The sequence below is a fragment of the Corvus kubaryi genome, unplaced genomic scaffold, assembly GCF_017639235.1.
Source record: "Corvus kubaryi isolate FWS band 111438036 unplaced genomic scaffold, C.kubaryi_AGA036_p1.0 68, whole genome shotgun sequence".
In the NCBI taxonomy this organism is placed as follows: domain Eukaryota; kingdom Metazoa; phylum Chordata; class Aves; order Passeriformes; family Corvidae; genus Corvus; species Corvus kubaryi.
This window is the reverse complement of record NW_024582056.1, coordinates 15,001,867-15,014,300: the sequence shown is the minus strand read 5'-3', so window position 1 is coordinate 15,014,300 and position 12,434 is coordinate 15,001,867. Positions and strand designations below refer to the sequence as shown.

Sequence of the window (12,434 nt, the reverse complement as noted above, 5' to 3'; positions counted from 1 at the left end):
TCCAAATGCTATGGTCTATCACCAGTGGCTTTCCCACAGAAGCAACATCAATCTAAAGAATGGGTTTAAAGCAAGGACATTCTTTCAACAGCCTACCAGAACTATCGAAGAATAGCATAGTAGGTCATTTATTTGAGCTGTAACCATGTGAGCCAAATTCATCAAGTTAAGAAAATACCTTCTTCAAGCATTAAATCCTAGAAATCATGGGACAGCATTCTGCCTATGGCCTTTGTCAACTTTTAATTATGTCATGTTACCAACAGACTGCCAAAGCAGAGTGCAACTGATAGCACACAGCATGTCTGAGTACAGCCTATTTTTAGCCTGCAATTCAATCAGCACTCTTACAATGGCAAGGATTAAAGTCCAAGACAGCCACGTTGCTGTATATAGGCCAATGCAATTGCATGTTGAAACATGTTGAGAGAACGTGGTGGCAAACTGGAGTCAATGTTGGGAGAAGCAGCACCAGAAAGGCAGCTGCTTCATGGTAGCCAATCCCTTACTGGCAAAGCACACACTCCCATCTCGCCCATCGCTGTTAATAGACCACAAAGCAAAACATTAAAACAAATGACAGTTTACCCCAATTCCTTGCAGTGTGATTTAGCGCTTATGAAAGACAGACAACATTCTGGCAACCTTGAAAATCAATATCCTTCTACCTTCATTGGCAGCTGTTCAGATGCCTTTAGCTTTGCCAACGCTGAGCAGCCCCTTTCAATCCTGCCTAAGAATGCTGCCAACAAGGAGACAACTCTGTCCTCATTCTGTGCTCTCCTGAACTCTTGTGCTGAGGTAGCAGTTACAAAATTTGCAAGGATGCTTCTAAATATCTGTCTTTCCTAACACCAAAGAAAAATATTTTAAATTTTCAAGCCAAAATACTTTCACACATTCAAGTGCAAACTATTATTTAAAAATGTAACACTCTTGCTGGGTTTTTAATCTTCAGGAGTCACATTTTCAGGCTCTTCCCATCCAACTATACAGACTTTAAAAAAATTTTTGAAAAAAGAACCTTGCTGCGTAACAGACAGCATCAGACTTCAGACCTATAGGATCTAATGCTTTGAGGCTATCACAACAAAAAAAAGGTGACACCACAATGCAATCACTTATTCTCTAGGATATAGTTAAATGAGTCATCGAACAGTCAAGGCTTTCATACACTAAAACTGTGGCTGAATACTAATCAACGATGTGAGGAAGAGTACGGCTGTGTTCCATTACCACCTTCCCAGGACCATTAATCTTTTTTGATACAGCCTCTGAAAAGTAGCCTAAACAGTATCATCTTTATACAAACGACCATTAGGAAATACTTCCTTCAAACCCCTTGATGAGAGAGAGAAAAAGACTACAAGGAACACGCGCCTATTCTGAGGATTTTCAAGCTAAATGCACATATAAATTATGGGCACATCTAACTAGCAAAGAAAGAATTCTGTATCTTGAGATAATTCTCTCCATTATAACAAGCTTCCAGGTTTCAAACTTACTAAAGGTGGTCATTTCTCCAAAGGGCACATTTTTGAGTGTTGATCGCATCTCTTTAGCAAACTGAAATGAAGGCACGAAAAAAACCAAATTCAGAGTCTCTGAATAATAAGTTCAGAAACTCAATGATATGGGCAAACCCTAGGCTTAACATAAATTCACATTCATAACTGGTGGCTTTTTCATCCACATTTCAAAATTAAGCAAAAAAAAAAAAAAGATCCATTAAGAAGACAGAAAACATAAAGGCATAATTCAGCAGCATCCAAACTGAGAAACCCATCTTAAGTCTCAGAAAGTATACTTCTTTAACTTCTGAAAGATGAGGATTTTCTTCCACCACTTTCCCCCACAACTCTCAGCTTTGTCAGAAAAATTACTTTTTTCTTCCCAAAGCTCAGTCCAGAAGAAGCGTAACTACAGTAATGCACACGTAAGGCAGAGTAACATCCAGTAAACCCACCATACAGTAGCTGAAACACTACCGCAGACAAATTGACTTTTTAATTAGGCTAAAAAAACCAACAATTGAAATCAGCATCTAAACAAGAACATTTTACTGTCTACAAGGCAAGTATAATAAATCTAAGTGCATTACTTCCAGTATTTCAAGCTCACTTCTGTGCAAAAATAAAGGGGACAAAACCAAGCAAAAATAATGAGGAATATTGTAGTATAAAATGAAAGGTGTACGTAAGACACTACAGGAATGATCAGCTCACAGGCAAACAAAACTGTGGATACCAAACCCGGAGGAGATGCATTTCTTTCTACCTTCTATAGTCACAGAAAAAACCACCTCATGTATTATAATCAAACCAGAACAAAAAAATTCACAGTAAGACGAGAGTCCTTTAACTGTGACCAGCAGCGATCACTGCAATACATTAATCATTTTGAATGCTAATGCAGGATAAATCAGTCATGTCTGTCTGAAATAAAATACCATGTTTCACTTATACACTGCTTTTCCACTTGTGAATGAAGCCTGCCTGCCTTACTTGTAGTCACTGGCATTACAGGCCGCTTGCATTTATAACTGAAGCTTGAATCAATTAGTACCATGGTAGAGTACTTGAAAAAGAATGATGAAAACACTAAAAGAACACATGTAGAGACTGAAAAGCACAAACTGTAATTTAGCAGCACCTTTTCTTCCTCAGGAACAGAGTTTTTTTAAAAAACACCCGTTTTCAAATCACATTAAAATTTCCTATAAAGATGCCTAAAGGAAGGAGTTTGATGAAGTGTGCCTCATGAGGGGGACTTCAGAAATTCAGAAAGCCTTAGGACCAGCACAGTTTCACCCAGACATACATGAATCTGCATCTCCTTGGCACTTATCACTATCAAGCTTCCCAGTCCTTGCACCCTTTTGAAAGTGACCAACTTTAAAAAAAATAAAAAAACCCAAACCGAAACACAAAGAAAATCCTGCAGATTCACTTACTATTTATACACAATAGTCAGACAAAGAGGTCCTTCCTGCCTATGAGGCAGGGCAGCACAGGCAAACCTCACAATTTCAGGTATCTGAAACAGGTATCCTTAATTCTCTGCCTGGCAAACCTGGAAGGGTCTTCCCTAACAGAGACACCAAGGCCTCCTATGAAGAGGGCAAAGGACTCAAGATTTTCACAAGCCAAGTCCTTCACAATGCTAGAGCTGAAGGGGAAAATAACAACCCTTTGTGTGTGGAGTCAAAGGTCATGCTCCAGGGCCAGATGCTGCAGAATGGTAATAAACAGAGCATAGATATGTAGTTTTTTCAAATTCTTCACTTCCCATAAAATGCCAAGTCTTTCCAAGTACTAGAAGTCTATTTATGTCTGCCCCATAGCTAGAATGGGTTCATCACCAGCAGCTGGAGAAAACTCAGAACTTTTATTCCACACTGACAAAAAACAGGCACAAGTCCCCATTTGGCATTTCACTAACACAGATGAGATTCCTGTTGGTTTCCTGATTGCATACTCCACTTTTCTTTCCTTGCAAGCCTTGCAGTAACGAAGTAAGAAAGCAGACACAATGTGCTTTTTCAACTATGCCTTTACCTGGCATATGACCCCTTAGATAAGCAACCTGGCTGGCACAGCTATAAGAGCTGCAAATGCCTTCTTTGCCAGCCCCCAAATAATACCAGGTGGTTCACACTGAACATGCAGAGAAACCCCACCAGACAGAGTCCAGGGACTTCATCTTCTCCTTGCCGATAACACAACCATCAAAAAAGCCTAAACACAAAATCAACAGGCATCTCGCCAGCAGCCGGAGCAGCTGCTTTACCTCTGATGCTGCTACTTGTGGCTGCAATAGAATATTTACAATTCTAAAGAAAACACTTATTTTCTCAATTTCACTTACAAAGACTGAAGGGCTCATTAGTAAATCTGAAGCAACTAGCTTCAAGGAACAGCACTGAAAGAGCCCTCATTTTTATTTTTTAACCAATATCAAAGTTACTTAAAATTGTATTTTTAACTGGCGCAGTCTGTAGCTTCTAAAAGAAAAGACAACACAGAAACCAAGATGAAGGTAAACTTTCTTTCTTTCCTAAATAGGGAAATAGAAGCTATCTGTAAGTGCATTTTATTCCAATATAATCACGCATGCTGTGTACAAGAGGAAAAGTGTATTGGTTTATCTGTATCACTACAGTTAAAGCAATACAACTGCACGAGATACAGCTTACTACTTCTGCAGCTGATGAACACAAAGCTTCAAGCTGTACACAATCCCCCGCTACAGCATGTAATCACACATACCTGACTTTACTTTGTATTACAACTTGTTTATTTACGCAGCTTCTTCTTATCATCCTAATATCAAGAGTAACTGTTAGTAAACACAAGACAACACTGTCCAAGTTTCATTTTTAGAAGTATATGTGCTTTGTCATAAAAGCCCCACTAGAACTACAACTAAAAGAAGACAAAGCTGCTTTTTCAGTCACCCCATCCTTTCTGTTCAGCCTAACGATCACTACCATGTAAAATGATGACCGATATGACCAAAAGATTAATAATAATACATTGCCCATGTTTAACGATAGCAACTAGGCATGAAGGACCAAAATTAGCAATTTTGCAGGTCTTTCTGGAATAAAATAAATAAATGTCCTCCTCACAAAATAGATAGAGGGTCAGTTGAGAAGTGTGACTTCCAAAGTCAAGTAGTCATACTGAAAGTAAAGGAAAAGGTCTCTAAGCCTTTTTTTTTTACATTTCTTTTTATTATTTTAAAGCATCCTTAAAATGCTGGGAATGACAGAATTGCTTCCTTTTAACTGTTTGGAATTGGAAACTGCAATGTATTTTTGTTGTACATACGTGTTAAGCTGATTACATGGACAGTGAACTTTCAAATTTTGCTCACCTTTACTTCAACAGTTCCATATGCCAGATGGTTGCAGATGTTTCTAGGTAGCTGGGCCTACTAGAAAGCTCACTGCTTACTATTGTTCCAACTTGCTCCACTGCTAAAAATATGTAACAACATTCCTTGCTGTCTTATTAATAACTGTAATACAATATAAAGTTAATATAACACAATCCAGGTTGTGTGGAAAGTGATGACAGACGTTTAAGTAGCTGGCACTCTTTCCTCTGAGCTGGTAATGAAGTAATATCTTAGCACATGAGTACAGCCTACTGAAACAGCACTTACCAAAGGAGCTGTATAGCCCCAGCCCAGACCACTTGGGGTCACTGAAAAATACAAAACACCTTTTGAAAGAGTAGAGGTACCAACCTGTCCTGGCTGAATTCCAGACAGAGAAGTGGACTGCAAAACCAAGCAGGGTTGTCATAAGTGATAATGTGATGGATGGGTGAGTTACAGCACAGCTGCCTTGCATATATTTGCACAAAGGTTGTAACGCTCATCGTCACAACCCAGTGAGTGAGATCAGACAGAAGGAAAAGGGACTGTCATTTACACCCTAATACTGGAGAGGTAGGATGGCTGTGGACACACTAGGAAAACTCTTCTTAAACATTGTGAGAACTTTTGTTCTTATTTAGAACAACACAGGAAGAAGAGGAGATTGCAATATGCCAAGTCCCACATCTCTGACTATTCCTTCACCAACATAGATATGAACTGCAGTCATCTTAAGTTTCTTGCTCAGTAAATCCACTAGTAATTTTCACACAAGAAGAATTTGGATGAAATAAGGTATTTATACACTGGTTTTGAGAGAAAACATCAAAATTTGCAAAACTTGCAAGTACGAGATTTGTCATAGGATAACACCAAGGTTGGACTTCTTCCTAATTATCACCTTTCTTTGATTAAGAACCTCCAGGAAACACAGGGTGATGTGAGTTTCCAGAGGCTGCATCTGACCAATCACTGATTTAAAAATTAAGTGGAATCCTGAGAACTACCAGCACACTCACTATTATTCTTGACATGGAGCTCCATGAAGGCACTTGAGCTGTGATCAGCCAAACTGAGTGACTTGCAAGAGAGGTGTCAAAGTCAGGAATCTCTGGGATAGATCTGTGCTCTTGCTTTTACAACACAGCTTTTAAGCCTAGATCAAACAACTGAACTGAACTACAACTTGTCCAAACCGTAACTTGTCAGAAGAACCTTGCAAGAACTTCAAAGGCATCTTACCTTAAACTGCCAGAGGTAAAGCCCAGCATTAGACAATTACTTTGTATCTGTTCTACAGGTATTTCTTCTCCTTTGAAGGCCCACACAGCAGAAGACAGTACACTGTTGGAGACTGAGAAGCTTTTCACAGTTGTGCTTTAGGGCGGGTGTTTATACTCCCCCAAAAAAGTGTGCTTCACACAGGACTCTGATGCAGCTTGTGCTGTCAAGTCAGGAGACAGAGCAGTATCCTACCCTCCTCTGCCCTCATAAATAATTGCCTATAAAATTCAAGCACACGTGACTGCTACAGGGTCAATCTCTTGAAGCACAGGAATTTGTCAGCTCCAGAAATACTTGACTAGGGTAGGAATACTTTGGAAACCTGTTGGAAACAACCATTGTGTTAAATTCCCTCTTCTCTCAAAGGATGAAAAAAGGCTGATGTCCACCTGCCTCAGGGAGAACATGAAAGACCTATGTGTCTTGACAGCTCTCAACTAAAATATTTCCCAGTCCTCAGCAGCGACACTTGCAGAAGATATCAGCCAGTTTCCCCTAAGTGTGGGTTCATTTTCCCTAGTTTCCATCTTCTATTCTTCAGGTCCTATTAATGACATAATGGACTAACCCAAAAATGCTCTCTCCGGAGAACAGCTGCTCTATTTACCAGTACCTCCATCAGGATCAGGATCCAAACCATACTTTCTTCTTTTTATGTCTAGCCTCTACATTATTACTTAATGCCAAGGAAACCCAGGGAAGAGGAGCCAGCTGGTAGGTTTACTGCTCTCAGAAAACCTGACACCGCTGCCAGGATATAGCCTGGCACAGAGTTCAATGCCAGAGCTGAGCTCCATGCCAGGACACAACCAGTGGAACAACCCCTACTATCAGTTTACATCACACCATGCCTCAGAGTGAGCCCTGACTTTAATGCAGGGCTAAATCACAGCAGCTGAAGACGGAAATGTGGATGGCTTCTTTATGAATGAAACTCTTCAATCCCTCTAGTGCTCACCGGATTTATTTGCTTATACCACTGTTTTCTGAATTACACTGTTCCTAATTACAAACTCTTGAACAGATTTAAACACAGTAGTTGTCTCCAGTTTTCTCAGAGGGAACAAGAGGTCAAAACAATTATCCTTATGACACTATAACTCTCCATCATCACCACCAGTACACCAAATGCATGGAAAGGGCTTTTTTCGTTGCTTTCCATTGTCACACAAAGTATATAAATTACGTTTTCTTGATAAATTAGGCAGCGTGATGTCTTATATTATTGTAAAGATGTATTTCTTACAGAGCTGCCCCAACACTGAAGACTACTGTGGCATGTGAAAACAGACTATGGCAACATACTTTGCATGCTGTAATTATGTGAATAAGTTATAATGAAGAAGATTTCTAAAAAAAGCACACCACTTGACATCGGCCATGTATATATAGCTGCTCTCCTGAGCGACCCTATGTCAGCAAGTCATAAGTATCAAGTAACTCAAAGCAATTCAAAACCAACAAACCCAATGTACCAAATTAGATTCAAAGAGCATTATTGGCACTGGGCCTGAACCACAAATTTAGACCCAGTTTTAATTTTCCCAAGGTTCACAGAAATGGGCAAAAGGGACATCTGAAATCAGAGTCCAAACTAGATCCAGTTCTACTTCATACAACAAACAGTAAGAGTGACCTAAAATCCTCATAAACAATAAAAGCCAAATTCAAAATGGCACCTTAGGCAGCCAAATCTACATAGCCAACCCACAAAAGCTCTGCAACGTGGCGTAGTTACTCAGCAAGAATTTGTAGATGTGGCTAAAAATACTGTAACAGAATTTATGGTACTTCATTGCATCGTCAACTAGGATGGTGTGTTATCATCTAGAACCAAATCACTCACAACCATGGAGGATGGCTGAAACAAGCTTTCCTGATGGCAGTGCCCTGCCACATGAGGCTCAGTGTGCACACCAGACAGAACTGAGCACAACCCAATGAACAGCAAGCTGCAGTAGAGAAAGGTATGTGCACAGAGAGAAGCAGGGAAAAAAAGATGAGGGAGAAGGATACAATTCGGCACCCAATTCCAAGTGAAAGAAAGATTGCAGACACTCTTCTTAGCAGTTTTCCCTATCAACCAGCTTAGGTGCTCCACATTATTCAGGGTGGTTAAAGACCATCCCAGACATTATGCTTGGAACTCAGTTTCTTAACTTCCTTGTGAACCTCCATAAGGATCTAAAAACATTGCTGCTCAGAAGACAATTTGTAGATCTAGACTCAAGTAAAATTGTAAGTTTAAAGAAAAAAAGCAGTAAAAAAACCATGTGAAATTGAGCTGTACTTTCAAAGAACTAGATTGAAGAAATCCTGCCCTTTGGAGTCAAGCTAGAACATCTGTTGGTTGCAAAAAAGCTACTAATGACATACTACGACAGGCCTTAATGTCAAAGCATTTTTCGTTTACTTTTTAAATGGTTTTCTTAATAATTGTCTGTAATGTTTAACTTACAATGATTTGCAATATACAAGCTGTTTTACTAACTACAAAAATACCACCGTCACCACACTGTCGTCATTACCAATTTCAAGACAGCAACGGCGAAATCTGACCCCACTGAAGTGAGCTGGATTCCTGCTACTGACTTCATCCTCTCAAGTACATCCCACAGCAGCACATCATCTACAAGATGTGCAAATCATCCAGTGATGTGAAGGCAACAAGTTGGCAGCTCTGTTCAGAGAGTAAGTGAATGTTCATCTAAGTCAAGAGATGGCAACTTAAAACTTGCTGGATAAAAACCTAGAACTGATCATTCAAACCTGCTAGCAAAAAGGCCAACAGTTTATAAGACTTCAGAAATTATTTAGACATTGATGTTCCTATGCATTTCATCACTATCATAGAAAGGCTTGGGTTGGAAGAGACCTTAAAGTTCCAACTCTCCTGCCATGGGCAGGGACACCATTTGAGCAAAAACTCCTAGGTCTGCTTCAAGATATTTTGCACTGGTCACCATGATGATACTAAATGGACCATCAATCCATTAGCTCACTAATTTTCAAAGTAATAAATCAATCAAACCTCTGATGTGTCTATGTGAACCGACACCTGAATTTTAACCTATGCTCTGCTTTGACAGCTGCATTCCTCTGGGATCACAGAGTTTGCCCTGATCTCTGGGTGAAATGGAGCAAAATTCTTCTCATTAGTCAACTAATGTGGTGTACTTCTACTGACCAGTGAATACAGTCTTGAGTAAAAGCTGCAGAAAGAATATGCCCACCTCCCAAAAAGAACACAGAAGAAAGCAACACAGATCAGTTTATTCTACAGAATTATGGGCACAAAGATGTAATGTCAAACACAGAAATGCTGCCCTATTTGCAAGTGCAAACAAGGAAATATGCTTTCCTTATAATGAATAAAGGTAAACAAGTCTAATCAACACTTCAGGTTTTTTTTTACCTTGTACAAGCCAAGAGATAGCCAAGAAACATAGTTAAGGAGCTCTAGAAAGAGGCAGCGGCTCTGCAAACACAAAGGTAACTGTAACCATGTAAGCAGATTTCAATGAGCCTGCCTACACCCTCACAACAGAAACAAAATATTTGGGAGAGCCAGAACCTCAGATTAACAAATCACTGGGCCAGGACTTGACTCTAGCAGAGCAGCTATCTTTCAATAGCCGGCTTTACACCACCTCTAGGAACACAGGCCATCTCTCACCCAAAGTTTGCAAGTCCACTTTCCAAACATTAATTAAACTTGAGAAACGCTGCATGCAGAAAGACTGGGCAGGAGTTAAGCATATAAAAGTGGTCATGGATTTTGGATGGCTCCTAAAACACTAAACCAAGGTGGTGGTGGTGTTAGTATATAAAGTTATAAAAAATTGCCAGGAAAGTATTCAAAGCAAAGCAAAACATAAGGCAGTGAAAATGAGGTTGAATTAACGCTAAATCCAGATTTTAAACTATCTATTTACTTCATCAGGTGTCAGAATTCATCCTGCCTTTCTTTTAATTAGCTCTAACTCCAAAAAAAAAGCCTCCCTTGAAAACAATGGGACCACTCTCTGAATTGGGGACAACTGAGCCCATGAAAACAGAATTGACCCAGCACACCAAGAGCTTCCAAAGTTTTTGTGCTTTAGGCAGAGCTCTGTTCACTGGATGCTGTATCCTTGGAAACTATTATGCAAGGAAGCCGTTCTACAAATGCAAAACTTCTGTCTGCTACATGAGCTTTTCTCTGAAATACTTTTATGGGGTTTTGGATATCCTTAAATCTAAGGGGACACACAGCCCTTTGTCATCTTCCCGCAGGCTCCCATGAGCATAATACAACAAGTGATGTTAAGAGAGTATTTTCCTCCCACTTCATCACAGAGCAAACAAAAGTTTTATAACTTTTACTTTGTAGGAAAAAAAAAAAAAGTGGGCATTTTTTCCTTTCTTCTTTGGTGCACTCTGCAGAACTAATGCGCAGATACGAGATAATAATGAAAGGACATTATTATTATGTCAATCAATGGCATTGCTTTGAAAACTAAAAATTCAAGGCTAAAGCTCGGGTGCCTAACTTCAAGGACAGAGCTACAGATGCCAGCACATGTATTAGAAGAAGCATGCAAGAAGAGATAGGTAAGACAAGGGCCATGCTGCAGTTCTTCGCAAGAGGGACTAACAGCACCGATTGTTTCAAGGGCAGCAGACACTGCTATTTTTACCAAAGCCCCGGCTGGAAGTGCCTGGCTCATTAAACCTCACCACGGCAAAGCCCGGGTCCTGCCGGCGCGGCCGTGCTCGGCGCAGCCCGCCTGGCCCGACACACCACCTTACCCGCAGTATCCCCAGGTACCCAGACAACGCTAGCGAAGGACAGGCACCGAGTACTTGATACCCAACTTGGGCTTTGGTTTGATGAGGATTTTCTTCTCCTGGGGAAAGCGTGAGGCAGCTACAGCTAAAGCAGAGACTGTAGCTGCCCTTGAGGGCGTTTGGGAACACAGGAGAGCAGCAGACGAAACCCCTCCGCCGTCTCCCGGGGCCTCTCCCCAGGACTTACGGACACGCCGATACTGCCGGGATGAGGAATAGCGCCGGCGGGGGCACGGGAGCCGGCGGGGCAGCCCCGCCGCCGGGCGCGGAGCCCGGGCTGCCGCCCCGCAGGGGCCGGGGGCCGCCCGCCGGCCTCTGCTCCCCGCTGCCGGGCTCTTGCGGGGAGGCCGCTGCCCTTCGCCCGGCGCCCCCCCGCCCTCACAGCCCCCTGCCCTCCCCCGGTACCTTCTGCGGGGCGCGGAGGAGGCGGTGCACCCCGGCCAGCTGGGTGGCGAGCGGGATGTCCTCCCGGAAGGTGTACAGCGGCGGCCGGGTGGGCTCGGGGAAGTTGGTGCTGTTGAAGGGGTCGGTGTCATCCAGCAGCTGCACCCGGCATACCAGCGTGGCCATGGCGCATCCATCCACCGCCGCGGCCGGGCGCGGGCGGGGAGCGGCACCCCGAAGTCACCGGCACCGAGGTGCTGCCTGCGCGCCCGCCGCCGTCTGCGAGCGGCACTCCCTTCCCCGGCGCAGGCTGGCCGGCAGCCTCTCCCCCCGGCTCCCCGAGCGAGCGCCGGCCGCCTCACAGCCGCCGCGCTTCGGGAAGGCGGCCCATGGCCCCTTCCCCGCCGGGATCCACGAGTGCGAGCGCGCTTCAGGCCGAGAGAGGAGGAGGCGGCGCCGGAGCCGCGGGACGCGGGCAGAGCAGCGGCGGCAGCAGCAGCAGCTCCCCCATTCCCGGCCGCTGCGCGCCGAGCGGGCAGCGGGAATGCCGCGGCCGGCACGGGCACCCGCCAGCGCCGCGCGCAGGACCGGCAGCGCCCCCGCGTGGCCGCCCGGCGCCGCCCCTCCTCCCCCGACCCGAGGAGACCTCCCCGCGCCCGGCGCGGGAACGGGGAACGGCCGGGATAGCCCCCGCCTCCGCCGCCCGGCCCGGGGGAGAGACACAGGCACGGAGAGGGAGTGAAGGAGAGCGGGCGAGCGGGCCCGCCAGCCGCGCCCTCTGCACCACCCTTGGCTCCCGGCAAAAGGGTGCGTGCACTGAGCTGGGTCTCGCTGTCACAAACATCCCAGATGTCCCAAATCTTCAGTGTAGTATTTACCCCGTTCCAAACAGAAGCTTTAAATAATATCTGCTTAACAAAAAAAACAAAAAAAACAACAAAAAAAAAAGTTTTAGAAACTGACCTGGAACCTCGGTATTCGACGCAAGATTGTTTTTCAGTATTTGTACAAAATCCTTTCTGCCATTAGAGTTATGCACTCTAGAGCATAGG

The 12,434-nt window shown here is 43.4% G+C and overlaps 1 protein-coding gene across 15 annotated transcripts in view; it reads right to left on the bottom strand.

Moving 5' to 3' along the window:
- Positions 1 to 11,943, bottom strand: part of FHOD3 (formin homology 2 domain containing 3) — a 377,539-nt gene extending 365,596 nt beyond the window's left edge. For 8 of the 15 annotated variants that reach the window (XM_042048638.1, XM_042048635.1, XM_042048639.1 and 5 more), the window contains exon 1: positions 11,404 to 11,942. In XM_042048638.1, the coding sequence (XP_041904572.1) occupies positions 11,404 to 11,568 (165 nt within the window). In that variant the 5' untranslated portion in view covers positions 11,569 to 11,942. Of the gene's footprint in view, positions 1 to 11,403 lie in introns of all 15 variants that reach the window. The other 7 variants (XM_042048634.1, XM_042048643.1, XM_042048636.1 and 4 more) reach the window with 3 other exon arrangements.
- Between the last annotated feature and the right edge of the window lie 491 nt (positions 11,944 to 12,434).